Source organism: Cheilinus undulatus, linkage group 21 (genome assembly GCF_018320785.1).
Source record: "Cheilinus undulatus linkage group 21, ASM1832078v1, whole genome shotgun sequence".
Classification (NCBI taxonomy): Eukaryota; Metazoa; Chordata; class Actinopteri; order Labriformes; family Labridae; genus Cheilinus; species Cheilinus undulatus.
The window spans coordinates 18,591,239-18,617,081 of NC_054885.1; the positions used below are offsets into that span (position 1 = coordinate 18,591,239).

Consider the following 25,843-nt stretch of genomic DNA (forward strand, 5'->3'; position numbering starts at 1 on the left):
AATGGTGGTGAGCCTTCCCAGGAGTCTAAGAGTGCATCAACAACTAATCCAGGAGGTCACAACATCTAAAGACCTGCAGGCTTCACTTGACTCAGTTAAGGTCAGTGCTCATGATTCAACAACAACAAAGACACTGAGCAAATGGCATCTGTGGGAGAAAACCACTGCTGAGCAAAGGAACACAAAGGTTCATCTCTCATTTGCTAAAAAAACATCTTGATGATCCCTAAGACTTTCGGGGACATTCACTATATTGCAAAAAGTATTCGCTCACCTGCCTTGGCTCACATATGAATAACTTAAACTTCAATGGAGAGTCCAGGTGATGAACTCATAAGTTCTAATCACAGAAATGATTACTATGTTGTAGGAAAGCTACAACTAAGTCTGACAAATGTCAGACTTAGCCAAAGTTTCTAATACTTTATAGCTTTTTTCAATGTTAATGTGAGAGTTCAGTTGAGTATATTCTTTCATCCATTGAAATTAAGCCCTAAATGGCCCTTAAAACTGAAGAAAACATGTCTCTGGCAATGTTTTTAAAAGCAGTAAATCAGTAGGTGAGCATATAATAAGGTGTCAGAGATGTAGAAAGGGCAAGATTAAAGGTTAAAAACTCCAGAATCCAGGTTAATTTATTCAAATGGACATAAAAATAGGGACAGTGAGATAAATGAAAGGTGAAATGATTGCATTGGATAATTAAGGTCATAGAGAAACATAATCTGATGAACTATTCACCTAAACGTGTGCGGACATGATGTATACGTTTGTGATGGCTGTCAACCTAATACCATCATCCAGTCATGGTAGGGATGTTATGAAATGTCAGGTCATGACCCCCTAGAAGAAGCCCCCTCCCAGGCTGACTGTCTGAAAGGAAGTTAATCAAATCAGATGAAATGGAGAAACAATAACGTTAGAGCACATACGCAGATGTGTTTTATGCACACTAAATGATGGTTGCAGTGATGGCAGCAGCGACGTGCTGCTGTGTCACATTGGCAATGGCAGATGACACAGACACACGTCGTAAGTCAGTAATTTTCCGGCTTTAAAACCTCCCCACTCTGCCCAGGTTACATAATATGTATGTGACTTCCTCATTTACGCCAACACTGGGGCACAGCGTGCGAGATTACTCCTGCTACGCTTTATCCCTCTGCCCCTCCCTCCTCTACTTTTCTAAACCCCCTGCCCCCAATCTTCCAAACGCTCTCCTCTGCTGGCAGCCATTGTTTGTTTTTTTATCGGGATCAGTGGAGCTGTTATGGACATGCTCTGTGTGGCTCTATGGGAGCTGCTGTGGTGGCCTTTAAGCAGATCCACAGGTGTGTGCCTGCAGGCTTCCCCGAGAGGCAGCTCCAGGTTTCACACTGAGATTTGACTCTTAATAAAAACACTAGTTGATGGCTCATACTTCATATCTATTTATGGTAGATAGGAAGTTGAATAAAGTTAATGTGAGTTAGGATAATGTGCTGACTCTGCAGGGAGGAGGCAGTGAGAGAGAAAATCCTAATTGACAGTGAGAATGTTAGACAGCATTAGACTGTGATTTGTTAGTATCTTATTGAAAATGGTATTTCTTTGCTTTCTTTAACTGTTTTTCTGATTCCGCTCATGCATTTACTTGTGGACATGTATGTGAGTGTTGGCACAGCACAGCCTTGCACAGTAGTCTAGGTGCACGCCGCTCGATATGGGTCTGCTCCCCTGTGGCGATCCTCAGAGCTGGTACTCTCGTGGTGGGCCTATAAAAAGGAGCAGCAGTAGGACAGCATAAACTAGATTGGAGGGGTCTCTGGGGGCTCTGGGGGATGAGACAGACAGGCTCTAAAACTGCAGTTCTGGCCCCAGCGCAAAGACAACAGAAAGAGAGAGATACACCTCAGATCTCTGTCCATGTCAGCTCACATCTCCTGTGTCCTAGTGCACTGCACTACATCGGGTTATCCTCCCAATAAGCAGAGCATGTTCGCTCCATGGAACTGTCAATCGGATCCATATAAAGCGGATGGAAGGATATGGATCTGAACAAGGCTGACTTGGATTTGTCAATAGGGACATGACACTATATCATTCTCTGATACACAGTACATTCAGCACTCCAATGGAAACATACATAGGCTGAAGAAAGGGACATGCACATTGCTGAGGTGAGTGGCTAGATGGAAGCCTCTCCTACATTCAAAACACAAGAAATCCCACTTAGAGTTTGTAAAAAAAAAAACCCTGATGGAATCTCAGACTGTGAGAAACAAGAATCTCTGTTCTGATAAAACCAAGATTGAACTGTTTGGCCTCAATTCAAACATTATGTCTGGAGGAAATCAGGCAATGCTCATCCCCAGCCTAATACCATCCCTACAGTGAAACATGGGTGTGGCAGCATCATGCTGTTAGGATGCTTTTTAGCGACACAGGCTGGGAGACTTGGGTTGAGGGAAAGCTGAATGAAAACTCAGGTCGATACAGGTTCTTGTGTCAGGCTTACAGGTGCAGGCATTGTTAGTGTGAAGTTCAAGTATTGTATTTTTAAGTTTTTCAAATTTTTCTCCCATCTTTTTTCCTCAACTCTGCTATTGCTGTAGAGTTGAGATTACATTACACTTTCTTGTTGTCTGTTATGACAGCCACTGTGTCAGATTAGGCAATCACTGAGCCATAAATGTGTGCCATGACTTGACTAACAGACATCACAGAGTATGCAGAGGAACACAATCAATCATGAGGACTGGTGTGATGCTTGACAAGACCAGGAATGAAGACGATACAAACATGGTTTTACTCTATGATTAAACCTTTAAAATGAATGGTACATTTGCTTGATGCAGCAGTGTCTAACCAAGCTGCATCTACTATTTATCTACAACATCACACTGTCATGGTATCTTAATGCCACATCACTGAGATAGGGATGTGGTTGCCAGAGCTTGACAAACGTTTCCTGTCCGAAAGTTCTATTGTTCTTTCACTTTGCCATTTAGTTTGTTTACAATTGTGACTTTTGCATGTGTGCTCTTCAACATGACAGAACAAATTTTGGAAGAATGAAATAAAAAAACAAACATGATCGATTTTCTGTCAGGTTGTCCCAGACATGGCCTTTACTGCCGTTCACTATGACAAACTATATAAGATGAAACAACAGATTTTTGGGTCAAATGTGTCCCGAACCCCAGGCTGTAATTGTGCTTTATATGTGTCGCCTGACCTGAGTATTCAGGCCTACAATTGTGCACAGGGCTGTCATTCAAAATGTAACATGTTCTCTTTTGCACCAGTTACTAGCTTTTCACTTAAAAATGCAGTTTTGACACAAATTTATTACATGTGTTTTTACTTTAGTTTGACCCATGCCCCATCTGTAAACAGGATCTCACTGTATTTTTGAAGTTGGGTTGTATCAGATACTTGGTGATAGTAGCGGTATCAGCCTCCAGATTTTTTAGCGAGGGTTACCTTCTCAGTTAAGCAATACAGCAGGGTTTATCAACTACATTTGTTCAAGGGCCAGCTTTCTTCTAAACAGGCACTTTCGGGGCTGAACTTTCAAATAAACTTAAGTTACTTTCAAAATAATCCAATTAACATATTTTTGTATATATATTTTTATTTTCTCTCAAATGTAGAACATTTTTTGGCTTCAAAAGTGAGATCAATCCCAATATGTTGCAGCCAGCTACAAGGGGGCGACTGAGATATTTTAGCTATGTGTGGCTAACATGTCTATTACTTGGTTTGATGTTAATGTACTGTGTAGGGACAAGAGGAAAAATCTAAGCAGGAAAATTGCACTCCTAAAACACAAGGCTGAAAGTTTCCATGGAAAACAACACTTTATTTAAAATCAAGAATAAACTGATAAATGCATGTTTAACATGTGCTGTATTTGCTAATAAAGGCTTACAGGTGGATTTCTAAAAATGGATGAAACATAAAGTCATTCCTGGTGAAACCGTTTTAATCTCAGTAGTTGTTGGAGTAGTTTTAATAGCTGTAGGGAGTTCATTAAAAAAATAAAGTAGAAATAAAAAAAATCTTTCCCAAAATACTGCAACATTCTTTCTTTATCATTTTTTCCTCTGCACATATTTTGAATTTGATCCTGTTCTAGGGGCTGGATGGGAAGACATGGGGTGCCTGATGTGGCCCCCAGGCCTCCAGTTGAGGATCACTGCTTTACAGCATAGCAGATGGTACAGTTTCTCTCTAATTTAGCGAGTTTACAGTAAAAATTAGCCAAAAAAAAAAACAAAACAAAAAAAAAACAAAACAATGCTGGCTCAATTGTACGATCTATCAAAAAAATGTTGAAGCGTTTTATTTTTCACCCAGAAAGCCTCTGCGTTTGGCACTATTCCGCAATGCAAGCTTCGGCTAACTGCTATGTGCTCATCTGCCTCAGAGTATCTGAACAGCTGTTTGGGCTCAAACTAGTTATTTCAGCGCAGTTTCCAACTTCAACAGCCGACACAATGTTTTCATATAGTATACATATTGTACCAACTATACCTTGACATGTTATCAGCCATTAGAAGAATAAAGTGACGGCTATAAACAAACTTGGATGACAAATTACCATTCAGGTCTTCTGGTCAGGATGAGTTTAGCCAATCTTTCTTCAGAAAGTTGAAGAAGGTCTGTAAAACACTGGCATTTAGTAAGGCAGGGAACTCTGGATGGGGAGTGATGCAGGCTGCAGGTGTCTCTGAGCTCATATTCTTGATCAGAAATGTCCTAAGAAGTGCTGTAACTAAGTCCCACTCATGCCAACAGTAGCTGGATGTGGGCTCACAGTTTCCACACCTATACCAGCATGCAACTCAGGATGCTCTCCTTTTTGGCCAATTCTTACTGAAAACTCACTAAATTACGTAGTGGAACTATACCTGCTGCTACATTGTATAGCCTAGCTTCTCCAATTTGAAGATTCGCTGAAATCACCGGAGGCTAATGCCACTGCTATCACCAAGTACCTTTAACAACCCAACTTCAAAATACAAAAATATCCCTTTAACATGGTGGAGTTGGGGTTTAGGTCCCATACCGCAACTACTTAGCAGGGGAAGCTCTAAATATTTCAGCTTCACTCCCAGATGGCTGTTGCACCGTCCATCTTATTATGTAGTCTTTGATCCATCTACTGAAAACAATCCTCCCTCCCTGTCCCCAAGAGCGCACTCATCTTAGCTCTGTCCATGACGGCTGTTTTAAAGGATCTCTGCTACATTTTTATTCCCTGTCTTTGCTAATTAGATTTTAAGCTGGTTTCAACCTCATAGATTAACGTAATTAAACAGACCCGCCCCATGTGATGATCTAAGTGCAGTTAATAAGTTCAACAAGGTGAAAATGATCGCCTTTAGTATGAGCTGAAGGTCTTTTAGTGCTCTGGTGCATCAATCTTGAAAATTCAGATTAGCAAATGTAGAGGCACAGATACAATGATAAATGCCTTTTACCTAATGGCTAGAGTGAACAGTAGAGCATTTTTAGATCTCGGCCTTCTGTTCTGTTGCATGATCCTAATGGAATCTCAGGAGTTACATCACTGTTAGACTACATGTTTCAGTGAGCGTGTCAAATCCACAACAAACCAAAGGCCAGCGATCGCATCTATCATGAGACAAACATCTCTGTCAGACTTCTCAAAGGCATCACTAACAGACAGCTACACTCATTAACACCTGCTTGTCGATTTTCCAGATGTTTCCAAGAGGGTCAAGGACGTGGCTGCACAAACTACAACTCTGTCTGCAGCTCAGTGATCTCTGAGGTCTGTCAGATGTGCATGAAGCACTCATTCCCATTTAAATGAACCTGTGAATTCCCATCAGGAGGAGAGGCTGCTGCATGTTGCATTTCAACATTCAAGCAACACGTCTACACTGATCTTTGACCCAACAATAGATTAACTGAACAAACAGATGGGCTGGAGACAGCATCTGGAGGGGCTTTAAATGACCCCATAACAGGAAACTTAATTATGCTGCACCCACTGGCAGAATGATATCACACTCAGACAACCGGCCCCCTTCTTTTCCTCTGTTTCTCCTCTGTCGCACACCCCCAGCGTTTTGGTAATTAGCTGCTGGAAACTATTTAGCCTGTTGTTCCAGAGACTCTTGGAGGAAAAGTTTTACCGTCACATCACACAGACATAATGCGCCAATGTGTGATGAGTGACAGGAAGACACCTGCCAGGCCACAGTGCACACTGGAGCAATTCACACGGTGAGGCAGCAACAGGGGAGGTGCCAATCAAAGCTTTCTGAGAGACAGTGGCATGGCTAACAGCCTGCCAACACTGGATCGACTGTTTTTAATGCTCCTGCACTCAGATTCAGAGGTGGCGTACTGTGCAGAACACAAAGACCACAGTTCCAGAGGTCAACAGGTACAACCAAAGAACGAGGTGGCCATAGTTACTCATCTGCAATGTAATATGTGCCCTCAGGACATGGATGACAAAAGGTAAGCTCCCAAGGTTGCTCTGGAGCTCGCAGGTCAATTCTTAATGTAATAGAAAGCAGGGTATCTGTTAGCTGGTATTTACTGGTTTTGGCTGGTTTAACAGGTGGATGTCCAGCAGATTAGAATAATGGCCAAAATGTGCAGCTGAGAAATATATCAATTACCAAATAAGCAAATAGTGAATCATTTCATATTACAAATTGGGTTACTAAGAAGATATGTTGGCTAATGGTGGCTAATTTAGGCAGAGAATATTCATGTGATCAGCATGGATGACGTCAGACAAAGCCTATCTCCTGGGAAATTTAGATCCACTGAAAACTAAGCAGGGAAATCAGTGATATGGAAGGAGTTTGAATTTGTCATTGCTGCTAATAAACAAGCCAAAACAAAGAGACCTGCAAATAGCTGAGCACCATAAACACAGATGCAGGCCTGGGCCAAGGAGAGCTTTAGACTTCAATTAGTGGGTAAACTCTACCTATGACAAATTCTCAGATGAAGTGGAACTATATTCAACACAGAGTCATGTCATGAAGAAAGGCGTGGATCGTTACGGTCGATGGCAACAGCACCGGGTCACTTCCTCGAAGCTTGGAGTGCTTGCTCGGAGCGTCCTGGCTAAGCATTAGCAGCAGCGCAGTGTAGGAAGAGCCACTGATGAGAGACGGGCTGTACTGAACTACCAAAAAAGGATTTTTACTGTCTAAGCAGAGGTTACAGTTGAGATCATCAGTCATGTTAAAAGCTAATGGGCTAATAGGCTAACTTAGAGCTAACAGTGCTAATGTGAAGCTAAACTTTTATACTTTGATTTTTGAAAATCAATACATACATAGGATTCTGTTATGAAACCAGTTTCAAACCAGTATATCCAAGAAGTCTTCTGAGAGGTATCAAGGACAATTGGAGCAACTATGTGGCATGCAAATTGAGAAAGACAGACAGACATGCCATTGATTATAGTTGTAAGATGTAATGCTAGCAGTCTTGTGTGTTGGAGAGAGAAAAATGATAGAAGAAACAATTGTGGACTTGTCCCTATTTATCAAGAAGAGGACAAAATGGACTAGCAATCATTCTAGTAAAGCCAAGGGCCGATTTTCCTGCTCGGGTGGCAGAGCACTGAAAATAATGGACAACACTGGCTTTGTATTGAAAATGAGCTCTGCCAGATCAAAGACCAACAACTGTGGACATATGCGACCCTTATGTGTGTTACCTTTTTTTCTCTCTCTAGGTACCAGAGAGTATATGCTATCCTATGGTCAGCGTCAGGATACACGTCATTGATGTTAGGTCAAATTGATGTCATGTGGCGTCCTGGACAGACCATTATGTTACACTACAAGAGTGTTAGTCTTTCCTGCATTCGTAGTCAGACCTGACTTTTTATGACAGGCATTGACACAATCAGGTCAAATCCATCTGAATTCATGTTGTCTAATCTGGCCTTAAATCACCTTCATTTTTGTCATCTGATTACAATCAATTATTTCACAGGGAACTTTGTGTATTAACTCTTTCTGCCCTGGGTTTTCCGTTTTTTAAAATACTTCAGATGGCCTTCTCTGCATCTGTGTAGCTCATTAGCTTGTAAATAGAAGAACAATAAAAAGACATCTAAATCTTGCAAAATACTACTAAGTTGGGGCAATAGCTGGTTGTGCAATATCATTATGTTTATTGTTGTAGTTTATTATTATCTATTTATTTCTTTGTATAACTCTGTTGTGCATTTTTTATTCTGCCAACATTTTTGGTTTTGTTTTGTGGCTTTTTAATCTTTTGATCTTTCTTTAACAGCACAAAAATTGAGAGTTCTACTTGAATTTTGTTGTACTTTGAATGATTTTCAGAAAAAGGATTAAAAAGTGGCAAAAGGGGGAAAGATATAGTAGTGAAAAGCAGTTAAAAAGTGGCTTAAATAGATGGAAATAGTGATGAACAAGGAATAAAAAGAGACAAAATGGAAGGAAATAGTGGTTAAAAGGCAGTTAAAAAGAGGTAAAAAAAATTTTGCTAAAAATAGTGGTGCATGGGTAAAAGAGGCAAAAATTGGGAATTTGGAAGAAATAAAGGTGAAACAGGGTTAAAAGTGGCAAAAATTAGTTTAAAGTGGCAAAAAAAGAGATAAAATACAACAGATAGTGAAAAGTGGCAAAGTTGGTTTAAAGGGGCAAAATGTGCAGAAATAGTTGTGAAAAGTGGTTAAAAAGTAGCAAAAATTGGCAGGAATAGTAAAGAAAAGCTGTCAAAAAGTCACAAAAATGGATGGAAATGCCAGGAAAAAGCAGTTAAAAAGTGGCAACAATGGATGGTAATAATGGTGAAAAGAGTTAGAAAAGTGGCCAGAGTGGGTCAAAGTGACATAAACTGCTTGAAAGGTTGCAATAATTGGTTAACAAAGGCAAAAAATGATTCTGTGTGGCAAAATGAGTTGAAAGAGGCAAAATGGGCAGAAATATTTATGAAAGGGGTATAGAAAAGTAGAAAAAATAGAAATAGTGACGAAAAACAGTTAAAAAGAGGCAAAAATTGATGTAAGTTGAGTTGAAAATGGGTTACAAAAACAGCAAAATTGAATTAGGGTGAAAAGGGGTGAAAACGTGACAAAAATGGAAAGAAATAGTGATGAAAATTTTTTAAAGTGGCAAAGATGGGTTAAAAGCTGCAAAAGTTGTTATAAAGTGGAAAGAAATTGTTAAGAACAGCAAAAATGGATGGAAATAGAAGTGAATATGGGTTATGAAGCAGCAAAAATTGTTTAAGGTGTCAAAAATGTGTTGAAAGAGGAAAAAAAAAGACAAAAAAAGTGACAAAACTGAGTGTATACAAATTTGAACATCAGCCTGACACACTTTATGCACCTCACAGCTCCAAAATGAGGGAACCATTAGATCGGACTCCAGCACAAGCGCTACTGAACTAACATACATGCACTGGTATCATTAATAAAACACATCTCTGAGATTCTCAGGGGCCCAGCTAATTCTGTGGACAGACCTGAACTAGCTTACCAGTGACATGTCAGCTCCAGATCCAGTCCTGCATTTATCCCCCACCTTGTTTTCTCTCCCCTACTGCGCCACTGCTCCCTTTCTAATCCTCTCACTCTCCTCTCATCCCAGATATGATTGCTACTGCTGTTGTAAAAGCCACGGGTGAAAAATGAAGTACGCTGTTGTGTCTCTGTGACATCACAGGCAGCAAAAAAGTATGATGTTAACTTCAGGGTGATCAAAGAGATAACTGGGCGACATTGCTCTGACTCACTTTGATTAAAGATGAATTCTGAAGTAACAAGTGAGTGACTGGGTAGGATAATGACACACAAAGAGGATTTCTTGAAAGAAAGTGCATAGTTGTGGCCTCTCATGGGTCGCTGTAGAGCTCATGCATACCTGAGATGCAGTGGGTATTATGGCACACTTTCAACTCGGTGTGTACACTGTCATCAAGCGACAAATCACTCTACCCATGCTCAATATTTATGCTCTTTAAGTGTTTATAGAACACACACATCCATGCGCACAGAAGCCAGCGGAGGATGTGAAACTGTTTGGTTAGGATTGCCATTAAGACTTTGTATTTTGAGGACATTTAAGTGTTAATATAAATAATTAAACGGGGGAACAACACTGCTAAAAAGTAGTGGAAAAGGAACATGAAAGGGAGCATTGTGCTGAGCTGCTACGGATGGACATGGGCAATGAAATGTTTTCATATAGTTATTAAGAAATCAAGAATCCAGGACTGTCAAAACTAGGAAGGAATGAACACATACTCCAGAGGACAGAGAAGCATTGATTGTGTCCCAACTGCAATTACAATCTGTGGTTTCCAGCAAAGCAGTTCATCTTTTTTCTTTCCCAATTAGAGTTGCCACTACAAACATCAGGAAACCACTTGGGCAGAAAACTTTTTGAAACTTATTTTCATAAAAGCAATTACGTCATTGGGCAAACTGAGTCACACCACTACAGTGACATTCCCGACCATCCACATGTAAAGAGAAAGATCACTGCAACCTCTTGCCCTGTCCCAGCATGCTTTGTGCCATCCAACAAGATGTTCTTTCTGCTGGTGCATGTTGACAGTCCCCCAGACTGCTAATGTTTACCCACAAACACACGCTGCATCAAAGGTCGCTGTTTGACGTTTTACCCACAGACTTGACTAGAGGGGGTGAAGAGGAGGGTGGGGAGTGTGTACAGGGTATTCAAACCAAAATAACGCCCTCCATCTCCCTGTTGGGTTTTATATGGATTTATCTGGAAGTGTTTGATATTGGAAGAATGATGCCCTTTGCTGTCTTTTGATATTCCCTTTCATATTTCCAGTTTCCTGTCGACTCAAAGGATCAACACGTGCTGACCAGATCATGTTGAGTTCACCGAGAGGAAATGCGGCGAGATGACGGCCCGTTTAGTCCACGGGGAGGCAGACTTGGAGGGAATCAGGGATGCAGCGTCTGCAGCATGACCCTAATCTCTGTCCATTATGCACATTACCCTACATCGCTTACAAAGCACGCAGGATCCGTGTGTGGGTGTGAGTGGAGTGGGGGGTAGGGTTGGTAAACATGGCCATGTGCTTTCGCCATGTTGTTGCTGACGATCACAGCTATGATCTTGACCTCTAAATGTGAAGATTATTAAGACATCATTGTTTTTGATTCAATTATTCTTGAGGAGTGGTTCCTAACCTTGTTTCCTGAAGGCCTTTCTACTTGTATTAAAGAAAAGATGATGCCCACTTCAAGATCCACATCAAGAAGTGATACAGAGCTGTCAGAATTACACATCATGTTCTCACCAATAGACCTTAATATAAAGCCTCAGAAAGGGGTTGAGCTGTCACTTAAGAAGGCAGCATGCCAAAACAAACAAGCAAAAAAAAAAATCAGTTTAGACTTGAGAAAATAATTGTTGATGCTCACAAAGCAGAAGAAGGATCTACAAAGTTATCACAGCGTTTCCAAGAGTCAAGAACTGGAGTGAGAAGTATAATCAAGAAACTGAAACAGAGCCACACAGTCCAGAACAAGCCTGGCAGAGGTAGGAACGGAGAGACTTCAAAGACTCTGGCAGCTTCTCCGACCTCGCTAATCACCTCTCCTGCTTCTTTGGATCATCATGGAGTTGGGAAACAGTTGTTTAAGCCATTGTAATACAACCTTCATGTCGCTGTTAATGCAGACAATGATCCAAACGGGTGATGTCTGGGTTGTTATCAGGCCGCTCTTTATTATTGGAGTTAAATATGATGATGAGTAGACTCAGACTTAACTGCTGTCTCTCATTTAGCCTACTACTAAGCCAGTGGTGGAGCCTTGAGTGAATCTTGAATCGCTTATGTGTATTGGCACTGTCAGTCCAATCTTCGAGGCAAAAAAAAACAAAAAAAAAAGAAAAACATGCAAATATCAGACCCAATACTGACATTGGATCGGATCTGGCCCATTTCTAATACACACTGTTAAATCTGCAGCTTCACTGCTAATTAGAGGAATGAAGAGGAAAATAAAGATGCATTATGAGGGCTTGTGTCTGAAAAATTCCAATTAATGTCCTCAAGAATCTGAAAGATGACCTTTCACTGGCCAGACACAGATATGGAACTCTTTGCTACCTTGGAAGACGGCGCTGTAACAGCGACACATGCAGAGGCTCTCTTAGCAGGCACTAGATTTGGTTTTGTATTTTCTGTGTGTGTTAAAGTGTCAGCTACAGTTTCGAACTCACACAAAAACTTTGCACAATAGCATCCAAGTTAACTTTAGATCTTTAAGAGCCGTCAGTCAGCATTACTTGCTCTTTTACAGATTGAATCAAGTCTTACTTTCAACATTAAACTGAAAAAGATCATTAAACTGAGCCGTATCTACAACAGAGGGACTAAAAAGGAAGAGCTACAAATAGATTCAGACACCTCACACACTCTGATTAACCATTTACTTACTATGTAGATAAAGATCTTTTCCTTTCAGCACAGAACCCCTACCTCTGTGCCCTCCTTTAAAAAACTCCTCAGTAGACATAAGCCAGTCTGGGTGCTAAATTAGTCCTCCAAATGTATTCATTCAAGGCCATTTAGTCTAACTTCTTCTTGTTGGCCGCATCTTAAAATGTTTTTTAAAGTCAGCACTTTTATGTTGTTTACCTAGCTTTTTGCTTGCACATTTGCAACTGCCTATTGGTGGAGTATCACTTTATAAGAGAGGGTTCTGGATGCAGTCTGCAGAGCTCAGACACCCCTTCTTGCAGACCAATACTGTGATTGGCGCTGGTTCCAGAAGGGAAATTTGCCATTCAAATACCCTATAAACATTTCATATTATCCTTATCACAAAGCTTGTAATGCTAAACCCAGGCTAACCAGCTACATGAGTACTCATGACTATAAAACACATAATTCGAAAAATAAAAGGTCATTGAAAACAGAGAAAAAGGCAAAGATGATAACCAAAACCAAACCATTCAGGAAAGTCACTGTGATACTCAAGGATGGTAGGTGTTGTATTTCTGGCTGAGATCGATTGATATCTGTAAACTTTTGTCTTCTACAGAAGCACATATCATAATTTCACACTCAGGTAGCTTGTGAGAAGTCTTGCCTGGGTACTTTCGATAATATTGCTAACAATCAAATCCACTATGGAGAAAATGAACGGGATTTTTACTTCCAGAACCACACTGTTAAGCCCAAATTGCCAATATAACGGCACAGTAGCCTTTACAGAGGCTACTGTAACTTAATCCTGGGTAAGACCTCTGACCTTTTTTCTGATTTACTTATGAAATGTTGCTTCACCTGTGTTGTTGCGATGTGGTTATTTCATTAAACTAACCACATCGCAACAACACAGGTGAAGCAACATTTCATAAGTAAATCAGAAAAAAGGTCAGAGGTCTAACCCAGGATTAAGTTACAGTAGCCTCTGTAAAGGCCCATTTTAGAAGCAGATATGTGAACGGTGGCTCACTTAAGCTTTGTAACCCTTAGCTTAAGCTAACATAGCTATGCTAACTACATAGTTAACATCGCTACGTAAGCCAATGCCGCTATGTTAGCTGTAGCAATGTGAGCTCTAGCAAATGTAACCAAAGCTAAGATAGCTATGCAAGCTATGTAGATAACCTAGCTTACATAATTAATGTTAGCTTTGTATGTATATCCATGAGCTTCTTGAACTTCAGCTTAAGCTACATCAGCTACATTAGCCAAGTAGCTATGTTAACTTATGTAGCTAAGTTAGAATGTGTTTTATACGTATAGACGTAAAGTTTGTAATTGTGTTTTGTAGGTCAGATTTTAATTTTTTAATTTTTGGTATCCTAAACTTTACCTTAACCTTTAACCCTAACACTAACTGGAAGTTTGATCCTATTTCATTTTCAAAGTTTTAGCATATATTTCTACTCTGAAAAAGCGTCTCACATTAACGGTCTGTGAAAAGAGGTGTCTGACTCGTACGGTCTGCAGCCAGACTGTCTTCCTTTAAAAAGAACCTGCTATCTTCTGCTTGTTTGACTTCCTGATGGTGGCTCGGTGCTGAAAAGTGAAGGTGAGTTTTTAAGATCACACTGATGCATTCCTTAGGAGTAAATATTCAAAAGCTGGTTGGAAAAATATGGAAAGAGTATCTTACACCTTCGAGGCACATATATATAAAGCTGTTTTCTCCCGCAGTCCTTGACTGAGTGGGAGGTATGGAAGAGCCTCACACACCAGAGCCTAACCCATTAAGAAACATTCACAGACACATTACCACATATACACATAACAGCACCAATGTAAACAACCTATTACACAAACAGAGTAATCCATTGAAGTTGACCTTTTAGATGCTAACTGTGGGGGGACATAGTTGTGCAGCCCGTCTCCATGGTAACGAGGCCTCGGCAGTTCAGTCGATAGTAGTTTTGGGGTTTAAATGCCATCGGAAAGAACAGTATAGAGTTTTGTAATAAGTTTGGAAGAATTATGGCACCATTGTACGGCGTTAGCAAAGACGGACTTGTGGGGAAGTGTAATTGCATCGGGTGGGGTGGGGAATGAAATGAGCGTTAACTATTACATATCCCTGGAGACTCCCACAGCCCTGCATGGATGCCATTTGTTTTAAAAACACATCCTCCCTTAAAACTGCCTCCCATACTCCCCTTTAATGCATTTGTTGTGACTAGTACAAACACTAAGTTATCTTTATTTATTTCAATTCTTTAAACATTTACACACTAGATTATTATGTAATAAGGCTTGTGCACACATTTTATCTGAAGGTAAAAGCCAGGCTGAACCTGCTGGAGGAAAGCCAGACGAGCAAACCTAAATTTAGCTGATCACTGTTTGACCAGAAGGTGGTTGAGAAATAAGGTCCTCCCCAAAACAGAAGGAAGTGAGAGAATTTTTTTTTATCAAGGAAGAGCAGCTCACATATGGTAGATTGTTATCCTGTGGTTTCTTGGAAGAGGTGATAGGGATCAGAGTACGATGACAGAGCATGAGAGATAGAGAAAATGAGAGGGGGAGAGGGAAGGCTTGTTAATGTGTCAGTTTCTGCATGTTTTTAATTTTGCACTAGGGTTCAGGAGTACATTTTTACATGCAACAGCTTGTTTTGAAGTGTCTGAAAGCTGACTTGATTTGCAAATGAAACTTTCTGAGGGGGATGATTTTTGCTATTATGGCTCCCTTTTATAAAAGCTGGGAAACAGGGACAGTCATTCAGGGAGCTGACCTCACACAGGTGAGCAAAAACGATTAAGTTGTACATCTTTCTCTCCCTGCTTTTCTTCATAAAGCACATCTCTTTCTTGCCCTCCTCTCAGGAGAGATGAGCCATTGGCCTCGATCTACCTCAGAACCAAACGGTTCCTGCTTTGGCCCACTTTCCTCTGCTCTAAAATAAGAGCTATTGCAGCTTTGGAGCCAAAAAAGAGAAGTCTGACTGGGTTGAGTGTATAATATCACAGAATTAGGCTGAGTCAGGCATAAGACATCTCTGTGGAAAGTGACAAATGTCCAGATAACAGAGGTCACTCTTACACAAAGAAGATTACAGGTAGCAAACTAAATGTCAAGGGCCTTTTGTTGCTGCTGAGGTACAAAGGAGTGAACTGGTTTAATGCACCAGATAATGACTTTGTGTCAATGTCACATTGTTGAACAGGTCAAGATGAGATGAGACATCATGCCACTAATCTCATGAGGAAACAGAGGGGGAAATGTCACCATTGTTTCTCAAACATGTGGCCGCCCTACAAGGGGAACTCATCAAAAGTTAAAACTGCTTGTAATGCAAAGTGCAGGTGATGTCAAAAGAGATATGTGGCCACTTATGATGATGCATGATTCAAAGGGAAAACAGTAACATTTAAACTATAAAGAGCTTAAATTTCCTAAATAAACTGCAAGATCTGTCTTTGCCTGCTCACCATCTCCACTTGCCGGGGATCCAAGTTGGTGGGTGCGGAGGCCGGCACTGCAAACTGGATCTTCTTCCTCTCCTTGGGCTCCCCCTCGACCTCGGTCGACACAGAGGGCTCCATGGCTCTAGGATCCTGGGGGTACACACTCCCAGCAAAAGGGAGAGTTTGTAGCTGAAGATCCTCCCTGGAGGAACCTCCCACTCCTGATAAGACTTTTCTCTCTCTTTCTTCACTCCTTGACACAATAAACAGAACAGATCTTCTCTTTTTTCCCCCTCACCGGCTGTCGCTAATGTTCTCCACTTGTTCCCCCCCTCTCTCACAACCTGTGCAGCTGGAGTGAATGAGGCAAGTGCTTGGATCTGTGAGGGAGAGAGGTGGGTGGGTAGAGGCAGGAGGGGAGGGACTAAGGTCCAAAAGAAGGTGGGGATATCAGAGGAGATGGGAGGTGCCACGGCAGATAGGAAAGAGGATGTAACAAGGGGGAACGGCTGTGTTTTTTCTCTCTATCTAAGCTGAGGTTGATTTGTAATCAGAAAAAAAAAATAATCTCATCACATCAGCTGAGCCTCTTTTGGCCTCTATTTGTGAATGAGAGATTTATGGTGAGAGAGGGAGGGATAAACAAGAGGAGGGATGCATGGAGTATGCAGGGGGAATGTACACAGAGATCCAACAGATAAGCTGATGCTGCTGACATCACAAGATTTACCAGGTCGGGTCATGTCACATGTGATGGCTTCCCTTTTATTCACCATCAGGTAGAGATTCATATCCGAGACAAATCCATCTGAAATTTGTTGTTAGCATGCAGAAATCTCATTACAAATTTTCCCTTGTCAACAGATAAGGTATGACGTCAGGAGTGACCAAGAAAGCAGAGAGGAGGGGAGTTGTTAATGGAAATGAAAAGTAAATAGTAAGAGAAGGGCAATTCCAGAGTAATTTTCAGGCCCTTGCTGTTATTTCACTCACATGGCAGAGGGATTTGGATGGTGAAGAGAAGTGGATTTGGCCTCAGGGCAGAGTTGAGCTTCGGCATGGGCAAAGGAGGAGAGCGAGGAGAGGTGGAGGAGGAGTGAGGTGGCTGCAGGGGGCTGGTGGGAAGTGCAGAGGAGAGGGTCAAGGTGTTTATAGCGCTCTGGGAGCACGACCGTTATCTACAGAGAGACATTAAAGAGTTAAATGAGTGTTTATGCTCCAGGTCAGAGAAAGCCCAAGTAGTCGGTGTGTTATTTTATTCTCTGTTTCAATGAGGGGGGTCGGAGAATTGGGAGGTTTGGTTCAAAATCAAAGTACTGTTAAAGCAAAGAAACCCCCTGCACACGTCTTCAGATGGAAACTCATCTTTCATAAGTATGGACAAGTCAAATGTCTTAAGGCACCTTGTGTTGAAAATTGAGAGGGGTCTGGTTGCAGACTGCAGACATCAGACCCCCCCCCCCCCCCTTATATGTCAGGATGGAAGTGACATAATTTGCAGGGACAATATTTTAGAAGTTTTATTTAGAAATTCAGTTTCATTCATATACAAAGTCAGCTACATTCATGAAAAAAATCACATTGCAAACATTACAAGCCAGGCAAGATTTAATAAATAAAACAGATAAAAAAAGATAAAAGTCTAACCTAGGGTTGAATTATGTATAGACCTGTTTAATACCTAGTTATGTGAATGGTAGCTTGCTTAGGGGTTAGCGTTTGCTTGAGCCAACAAAACAATGCTAGCAACATAGCCAATGTAGCTACATAAGCTTTAGATGGCGAGCTTTAGTAAATGCATCTTAAGCTAATGAAGCTTATGCTAATCAAGCTAATGTAGATAACATAGCTTCATTAGCTTAAGCTTTAGCCATGTTAGCAGGATTAGAGTGTTTTCATTGAGTTTTCAAGCAGCTTATGTAATTAACATCCCTTTTTTTCACTTTTAGCCTTGGCTACATTAGCTGTGTTGGAGTGTTTTCATTGAGTTTTCATGTAGCTTATGTAGTTAACACTGCTCTGGTTTTTTAAGCCTTGGCTACATTAGCTGTGTTGGAGTGTTTTCATTGAGTTTTCATGTAGCTTATGTAGTTACTGCTCTGGTTCTTTTAGCCTTGCCTACATTAGCTGTGTTGGAGTGTTTTCATTGAGTTTTCATGTAGCTTATGTAGTTAACACTGCTCTGGTTCTTTTAGCCTTGGCTACATTAGCTGTGTTAGAATGTTTTCACTGAGTTTTCATGTAGCTTATGTAGTTATCACGGCATTGGTTCTTTTAGCCTCGGCTACATTAGCTGTGTTAAAGTGTTTTCATTGAGTTTTCATGTTGCTTATCTTAACCCTTACCCTAATGCCTAACCCAAAGCTTAATCTGATTTTATTTTGAAGATTTTAGCATGTATTTCCTCTCTGACTTGGGAGATGTCGCACAGTAGCATTCTGCAAGGGGGGGGGGGGTCATCTGAGATCTGCAGTCTGCAGCAAGACTGTCTTGCAAAAATTACCATTTTTACTGCTCCTTTATTTGTTTCACAATCCATAAATATAACAATATTTTTCTTGTGGCTACACTTCTGTCATAACCCTCACTCTACCCAAATCTCCTCATTTTCCTTCAAATAAAAGTAGGTCTGGATCTAAACAGGTATCCAATTACTCTATAAGTAGTGAAATTTCAAAGTGCAACATAAAGGGAAGACTTTATTGTGATTAAATTTAGAAATTCAAACATAAATCTCTATTTAAAATCTTAATCATTTGACTGCTTTAGTCACAGCACAAGAAAGTTGGTTGTCCTGCCTTTCATATGCACACCTAAAGTTTGACAGTGGGTGGTGACAACACAATCTGGTCAAAATCTGACTAAATAGGTAGTTATAAAGCACTTGGAAATCTTAGTCAAGTATTTTGTGACTTCATATAAAATGAGAGCAAGGCTATATATATACAGGTATATACCTTATAAAACATCTATGAATTAGGTTTGAAGCCCAGCAAGACTTTAGAGATGATGTGTATCATATTTACAAATGCTTTACCAATAAATCAATATAGTTTTTGATACATGATGAGACAAGTTCTTATTACTGCTGTACTATTATTTAAGAGTATGCATTTATTATCAAGTGTTATTTTGCACTTTCTACAGACACCTGTTGTATCAGAGAGGACTTGAAAGAAGTTTCTCAACTTTGAGAACCATAGAGGTCAGGTATTGAATAAAAAAAAGTAAATAAGTAATTTTAGTGTAACAAACTATCAAAATAAGAAATTTTTCAATGATTCAAGGCAGAATCAGAGAATCTCCAGAGTCCTGACAGTAATCTAGCTCAGCAGGATAAAGTGAGATTCACCATACTGCCTTTGTTCTCCATCCAAACAAATAAAAGTCAGCTTCAGGACAGGATATCTGCTATGTATAAACATGATGAACAATAGTTTGGTTTGAGGGCACTACAGACAGAGAGAGATATTCTATCAGCATGAAGTTAAGTAGCAAATAAGCTGAAGTCAGGTCAGCTCTGTGGTCAATATCGGAGCAAGACAAAAGGCTGAATTCCAGACAAGCCCTTCTCTGGGATGGCTTCAGAGAAGCATTTGGTTCATAAAAGATCACAGAGAAACACTTGGCTCTTTATATGGTACACTTCTGCAGCGGTCTTTGCGATCACAAGGAAAACTCCTTGAATTAAAGTGTCACTTTAACTATTTCTGGCATATTTTCCTTTCACAATGGAAACAACATGAAAACACTCAACAATAGATGAGAATAGAAGGTGAGGCTGGAAAAGTAAGCTTACAATTATCAGTTATAACCTGACACTTCAACAAAGTTGAGGCTTTTACAGGGAAGTGTTGTTTTTTAATGGGGTTGTATGGGGTATTTGCCAGTAGTAAGTGTGTTAGCCAAGGGAGGATGCTGGTCAACATGACCTATTTGTTGGAAAACTGTTTTTTTAGAAACTAGACTACATATTGCTGCAGATGGTGCTGGTTTTACAATACACTTAAGCTACTTTTGTAAGACCTAAAAATAAATAATGGTGTAACATGTAGGCTATGCTAGCTATACTTATGTAGATTATGTAGCTACAAAACTAATGTAACTCCAAAGCTAATGAAGCTACGTTAGCTTTTGAGCTATGTATGGTTATGTAGCTACATAGTATTACATAAGCCAATGTAGGTATTTTCATTTAAGCTAAAGCTAATGAAGATAAAGTGAGCTACTGTTCACATAACTTAATCTAAAACAGTCTAGTTTCAGCAAAGTAGAATCTAGCATAGCTAGGGTAGCTTTGTTTGCTTTAGCTTTAGCTACATTAGCGTTGTAGCTACCTAACCTATGTAGCTGACATAGCTACATCGCTTTGTTAACTTTCAATTTAGCCCCATAGCTATGTAACCTATGCAGCTAATTTAGCTAAAAAATAAAGCTGAATTGCAAAAAAGTCTAAAGTGTTGTACCACCTAATAACGTCCCTTTCTTTCTGACAGAGGTATCATCTTAGAGTAGTGGTCTGCAGGAGGGGGATGTCTGAGATCTGCTGTCTGCAGCCAGACCCCTCTCAGTGAATGGTCCCTTACCTTGATGTGAATTAATAATATGAAAGTATGCATCAGAACAGCAGTGTTATTGCTAGCTTTTTGCTAACATGCCTTTCTGGCCTAATTTTACCCAGTTTTTCAGTTGACAAAAAATGTAATAAAATAAAATAAAAAGAGTTTGTTATTGATGTGGTCAAATGAGCAAGCCAGCTCCCTCTTTCTCTTTCGTCTCTTTTTGGGAACGCCAACTTTTTTGAAAGTCTTAAGTCTTAAAGTCATAATGGCCTAACATTTAAGTGGGACAGCCCACTTTGTTAATTTCACAAAAAAAGACCCCTAACATAATAAGGAGTGGGGGTTCACATTTTTAAACGACTTAATTTTAACTGAAGCAACACAAAAATACTTTTGCTGCTCCAAGAAATGAGTATTTAGCTTATAAACCAAATTTGGATGCCATCGCCTAAAATCCACATGGACCATGGTTTTTCTGTCCTCCATGGGCCCCTCCATATGACTCAGCCCCAGAAAGCTTTTCTCTTTATCCCTTCTTGAGTGGCGAGCCTTGAGGGTAGCCTTGAGTGCACTGATCAGCTGTTCGGAGCTTCAAAAGAGACAACAAACATGACAAAACTACAACACTGTTTACTGTGGATACAAGAGGATATTATAATGGACCGGGAGGAAAACGTCAGCAGATGGAGACCCAGTATGAAAGAGAGAGGGGAGAATCTGTGCACACTGGAGGACCAGAGAGAGACCAAGTTAACTTGTATATAATCTGTGAGCCCATATCCATGCTCTTGATAGCTATGAGTGGGACTTTGTAAGGGCATTACCTCAGGACCTCTCTGTTGTTTAATACTTAACAGCTGACTGACAAGTTTTACAAGCATGAATGCATAAATATGAGGCAGCTTTGAAAAGCATTTACACTGTGTTTGACCAAAGATGACTGACAACACAGACATCATGCGGAATAACAGAGTGGTTGGATTACACCAACAGAAAATCTGGTTTAAAGCAGCAGAAAATCAGATTTTTTTAATATGAGACAACAATTTTTGTCCTGGACAAATCCAACAATGTTCACTCCTGGGGGTTTTACTCTGCCATGTCGGCTCATCATCTGCAGCACTACCAAAGCACTTTGGGACAGGGCTTGGATTAAAATTGGAAGCTGATTGGAAGTGTGTATGAAAACTTTGGCATTTATGACTTTGAAAATGTGTAAAACATGTCCCTAAAATGGGAGCAGCTCCTCTCCTCTGTTGTATAGATGACTAAAGAGACACACTGTCAGACATGTTTTTGAATCATGAGCAGCCAGGCATTGAAAAATCCTCGGGCAGTCTGTCATATTAACAAAATTACTCCACATGCTGACACTCTGACAAGTAGAACAAATTGCTTTAATTGGAAACCACGTTGATATTGTTCAGTATATGAACTCACTTGAGCATAATTGGATTAACAGAAGAAGCCAACTCAAAGAAAATATGTTGTATACAGTACTGTTGTTCTCTACTGGAAAACCTAATCTTATTTAAGCTTCTCCACTAGATTTATCATGTGTACTTTGAAGAGGAGATTTTTGTCCAACCAAACACATAAACACTTTTATCAACAAAAAGCTTTCTTTCAAAATGCACATTGGAAATCTAGTGAATAAACTTAAGTTAAGACTATTTCTTAAATTTTAGAAATAAACCCTGTTTTAAATGAATGGAAGATCATTTCTGCCACTTATAAAAAAAAAATTGGAAGTTAGGCAATTAAAAAAAAGAATCCTAAGTCAAAATTACGAGATAAAAAGTCATAAGCATGAGATAAAAAGTCAGAATAATGAGATAAAATGTCATAAGTATGATACAAAGTAAAAATTATGACATTAAAAGACAAAATTATGAAATAAAAGTGATAATTATGAGATAAAACATCAGAAATATAAGATAAAAAGTCAAAACTATGAGATAAAAAGTCATAATAATAATAAAAAAAGTCAAATTATTAACTTAAAAGTCAAAATTACGAGATAAAAAGTAATAATAGAAAAGTAAAAAGCTGAAATTATAAAATCCAAAGCCATAAGACTGAGATTAAAAAAGTCATATTTAAGACATAAAAAGTCATAATGATATAATAAATATTGAAATTATGAAATGAAAAGTCAAAATTACGAGATTAAAATCATAATTATGAGATATTAAGTCGAAATTATGTGACCATAAGTCATAATGATAAAATAAAAAGTAAAATTATGAAATTGAAAGTCATAATCATGAGATGAAAAGTTGAAATTATGAGATAAATCAAAATTCTTATATAAAATTCACAATCATGAAATAAAAAGTCATTATTATTAGATAAAGTGTCAAAATCATGAGATAAGTCAAAATTATGAGATATAAAGTCCTAATTATGAGAAAAAAGTCAAAATTATGACTTTTCATCTAATAATTTTTAATCTCATAATTTTGACTTTTTATCCTATAATTGATTTTCTAATCTCATAATTATTACTTTTAATCTCACAATTTCGATTTTAACTTTTCATCTCATATGTAATTATGACTTTTTATCTCTTAATTCCATCTTTTTTTTAATCTCATAATGATGCCTTTTTGTCACATGATTTCAACTTTTCATCTCATAATTACGACTTTTTAACTAATAATTTCGCCTTTTATCTCATAATTATGACTTACAATTTTTTTTTCAAGAATTGCCTTACTTTCACACTTTGTTTCTTTTTTATTTTGCGGAAATGGGCTTCTATATTTTTTACATGTTAACCAGGAAAAAACCAAACCAAAACAAAAAAACAAAAAACAAAAAACATATGTGCAGGACACGTTTTAAAGTCCTGGACTATGGTGATGTTCACTGGATGTGTAATATGCGTCTGCATTTATTTCCCCTTCTTATAATTTAAAGTCATGTGTCTGCTGTACACCGTCAATTTATTTACAGACAATTGCATTCACGTTTGTTTTTTTGTTGTACTATGCTTCACTGTGTTAATGCATTATGCTACGTGCATGGCTTCAAATCACTGCACTGCACTCTCCAAAAGGGAAAAACCTCTGCTAAACAGATCACACTTCCACCCTGAGAGCAGCAATCAAGATGACAACTCAGCAGCCTAGCAGGGACATGCTGTACAAAACGTGTGACCCTTGCACTGTCCACACATACACACAGAAATGCACACTGGAGACGCTCCAAGTCAGCTCCAAAGACAGATTAGTAAAAAGGGTGTAATTCTATCTGCTCCTCTGGGCATCTTTTCGTCATGTGACAGTCAGTGGAGCATGAGCTGACAAAACTCTCCCTGTTATGAGAGTCATTCACAGACCCCCTACAGATGACACTCAACCTGCTGTGAAGTGCATGCTGGGTATATGCTCCAAAAAAGAGAGAACAAGCAACACTATCGAGTGAAAATCTAACACACATAGCTTTAGGAGTCTTCTGCCTTTCATGCAGCTTAATTCTCTTTACCTGCCAGGTGCTGCAGCAGTAATAAGTTGATACCTTCACAGAGGATTTCAGGGACAAACATTAGCGTAAAAAGGTGAGACACTGTATTAATCAGGATCACAGAGAGGCTTTGTAGCGTCAGAGCAGGTGTCCTGGTAATTTAGAGAGGCACAGCCTGTCAGTCAACACCTGACTCCTCATTCATCCCCCCTCTGTCTGGTTATATAACATACCATCACACAATGAACAGGTACTGCTCACATCAACACCCACTGCACATGGGACAGCTGCCCAGAAGTTTAAACTCAAGCTATGGTAGTGTTGCACCATGAGGGATACACATGCACCATCTGCTGTTGTGTTGATGCCATTACGATGTAGAAGTGCAGCAGTTGTATTGATTATTTTGCTCTTTGACCCCCTCTAGAGTTCACATGTAGGAGTGGGAGGTTTTCTCTAAGTCCTACAGGCTAATCATTTATCTTGGTGCTGTTTGGATTTGCTTGTCTTTGATTTTTTTTGGCCCTTTTAAGTTCCAGGTATAATCTAACCAGAATCTTAACCAGAATGTTTGACTGAATAAGTTATTTTTTTTACATTTAGGTCTCCCCTGCAGAAGATTATCCCACTGAGCACCGTACATGAAAAAAGGAAGAAAAACAGCGGGAGAGAAAAGGGATTACCTCCTCGGCTTGTTTGCTTTGTATCGTCGGATGCCAGGGAACCCATATCCATCTGGAATGTGTTGGAACAACACGACACAGGGCATGACGGGATAATCACTGAGAAATCAGAGAAAGAGACAGGGTGGGAATAATGAGGGAGAACGGGGAAAGAAACCAAAATAAACTGGGGTCATAATGAGGCAATAATATGGAATCAGAAAAAAACTACCTGAAGTATTAAAGCAGCAAAAACAAAGTGTTCATTAGCTTAGCATTGATGTGGCACACTACAAAAAAAGTACAGCTCCCAAACTGGTTTCCATGAACATTCAGGTCTTAGGAAGTGCCCTGCCAAAAAAATAAAACATTTAATTTTTGGTTATGTTGAAGAAATGCAATAAAATGTATCTTGCTATTTGTTCCAAAGCAACATAACTCAACATACTGCAAAAAATGTGCAGTTCTCTCAGTAACGGTTGATAAAGGTAAAAATGCCTTTACCAACAAAGCATGAACTTTTGTTTTCAGTAAATCAAACAAAAATTGATCACATAGAGATGCCAGTTCACTTCCTGGGTGCCACAGGTGTGAGCCAGAGGGTGACTTTTGGGGGTTAAGCCCTGAGCATTTTCTCAAATGCGCTGAATCTTTTAGCTTGGTAAAAAATACAGTCATCTGCATAAGTTCTAGGTATGTGGGGCACTAAGGATTCATCATGGGGTCTGATGTGCCACGACCCAAGGCTGGAGAGGGGGGGAGAGGGTGGCCGACAAACTGTGTAGTTCGGCAGCCATGATCAAGCTCGATAGTATCGCTTTAATCCGAGCCTTTTCACCGCTGATAATACACCCAGAGACCACCAGCAGTTTTCAAGCCCTTGGGACATCCACAGCTCAACCAGGTGCTTGTGACCCCCTGGATGGTACTGTAGGCCGTGCTAATTCACCACATCCACCCCTTATCTATAGATCTATTGTATTTATCTATTTATTTAAAGGGACAGAGCATATTAATGAACATAAGCATAAAAGACAAACGTAAACATACCAGAGTTAGCATAAATGCTAATTAACTTCCCTTAGCAGGTCACACATAAAGAGACAGGACAGCAATAATTACAGTGTGTAAAAACGCAATAACAAGATTAATGTAAACTGATTAATAAAGTACATAGACTAAAATGCATGTTGTAAATGCTATTTCATAAGCAAGAAGTTAATTCGACATACGTGTGTTTCAGACAGGTCAA

The 25,843-nt window shown here is 39.5% G+C and overlaps 1 protein-coding gene across 2 annotated transcripts in view; it reads right to left on the reverse strand.

The window, feature by feature from the left end:
• The window catches only part of ppp1r1b (protein phosphatase 1, regulatory (inhibitor) subunit 1B), a 48,154-nt gene that overhangs the window by 20,071 nt on the left and 2,240 nt on the right, over window positions 1-25,843 (reverse strand). For both annotated transcript variants that reach the window (XM_041778627.1, XM_041778628.1), the window contains exons 3-5: window positions 24,613-24,711; window positions 16,893-17,014; window positions 15,924-16,279 (exon numbers count right to left, since the gene is read on the reverse strand). In XM_041778627.1, coding sequence (XP_041634561.1) covers window positions 15,924-16,037 — 114 coding nt within the window. In that variant the 5' untranslated portion in view covers window positions 16,038-16,279; window positions 16,893-17,014; window positions 24,613-24,711. The remainder of the gene's footprint in view (window positions 1-15,923; window positions 16,280-16,892; window positions 17,015-24,612; window positions 24,712-25,843) is intronic.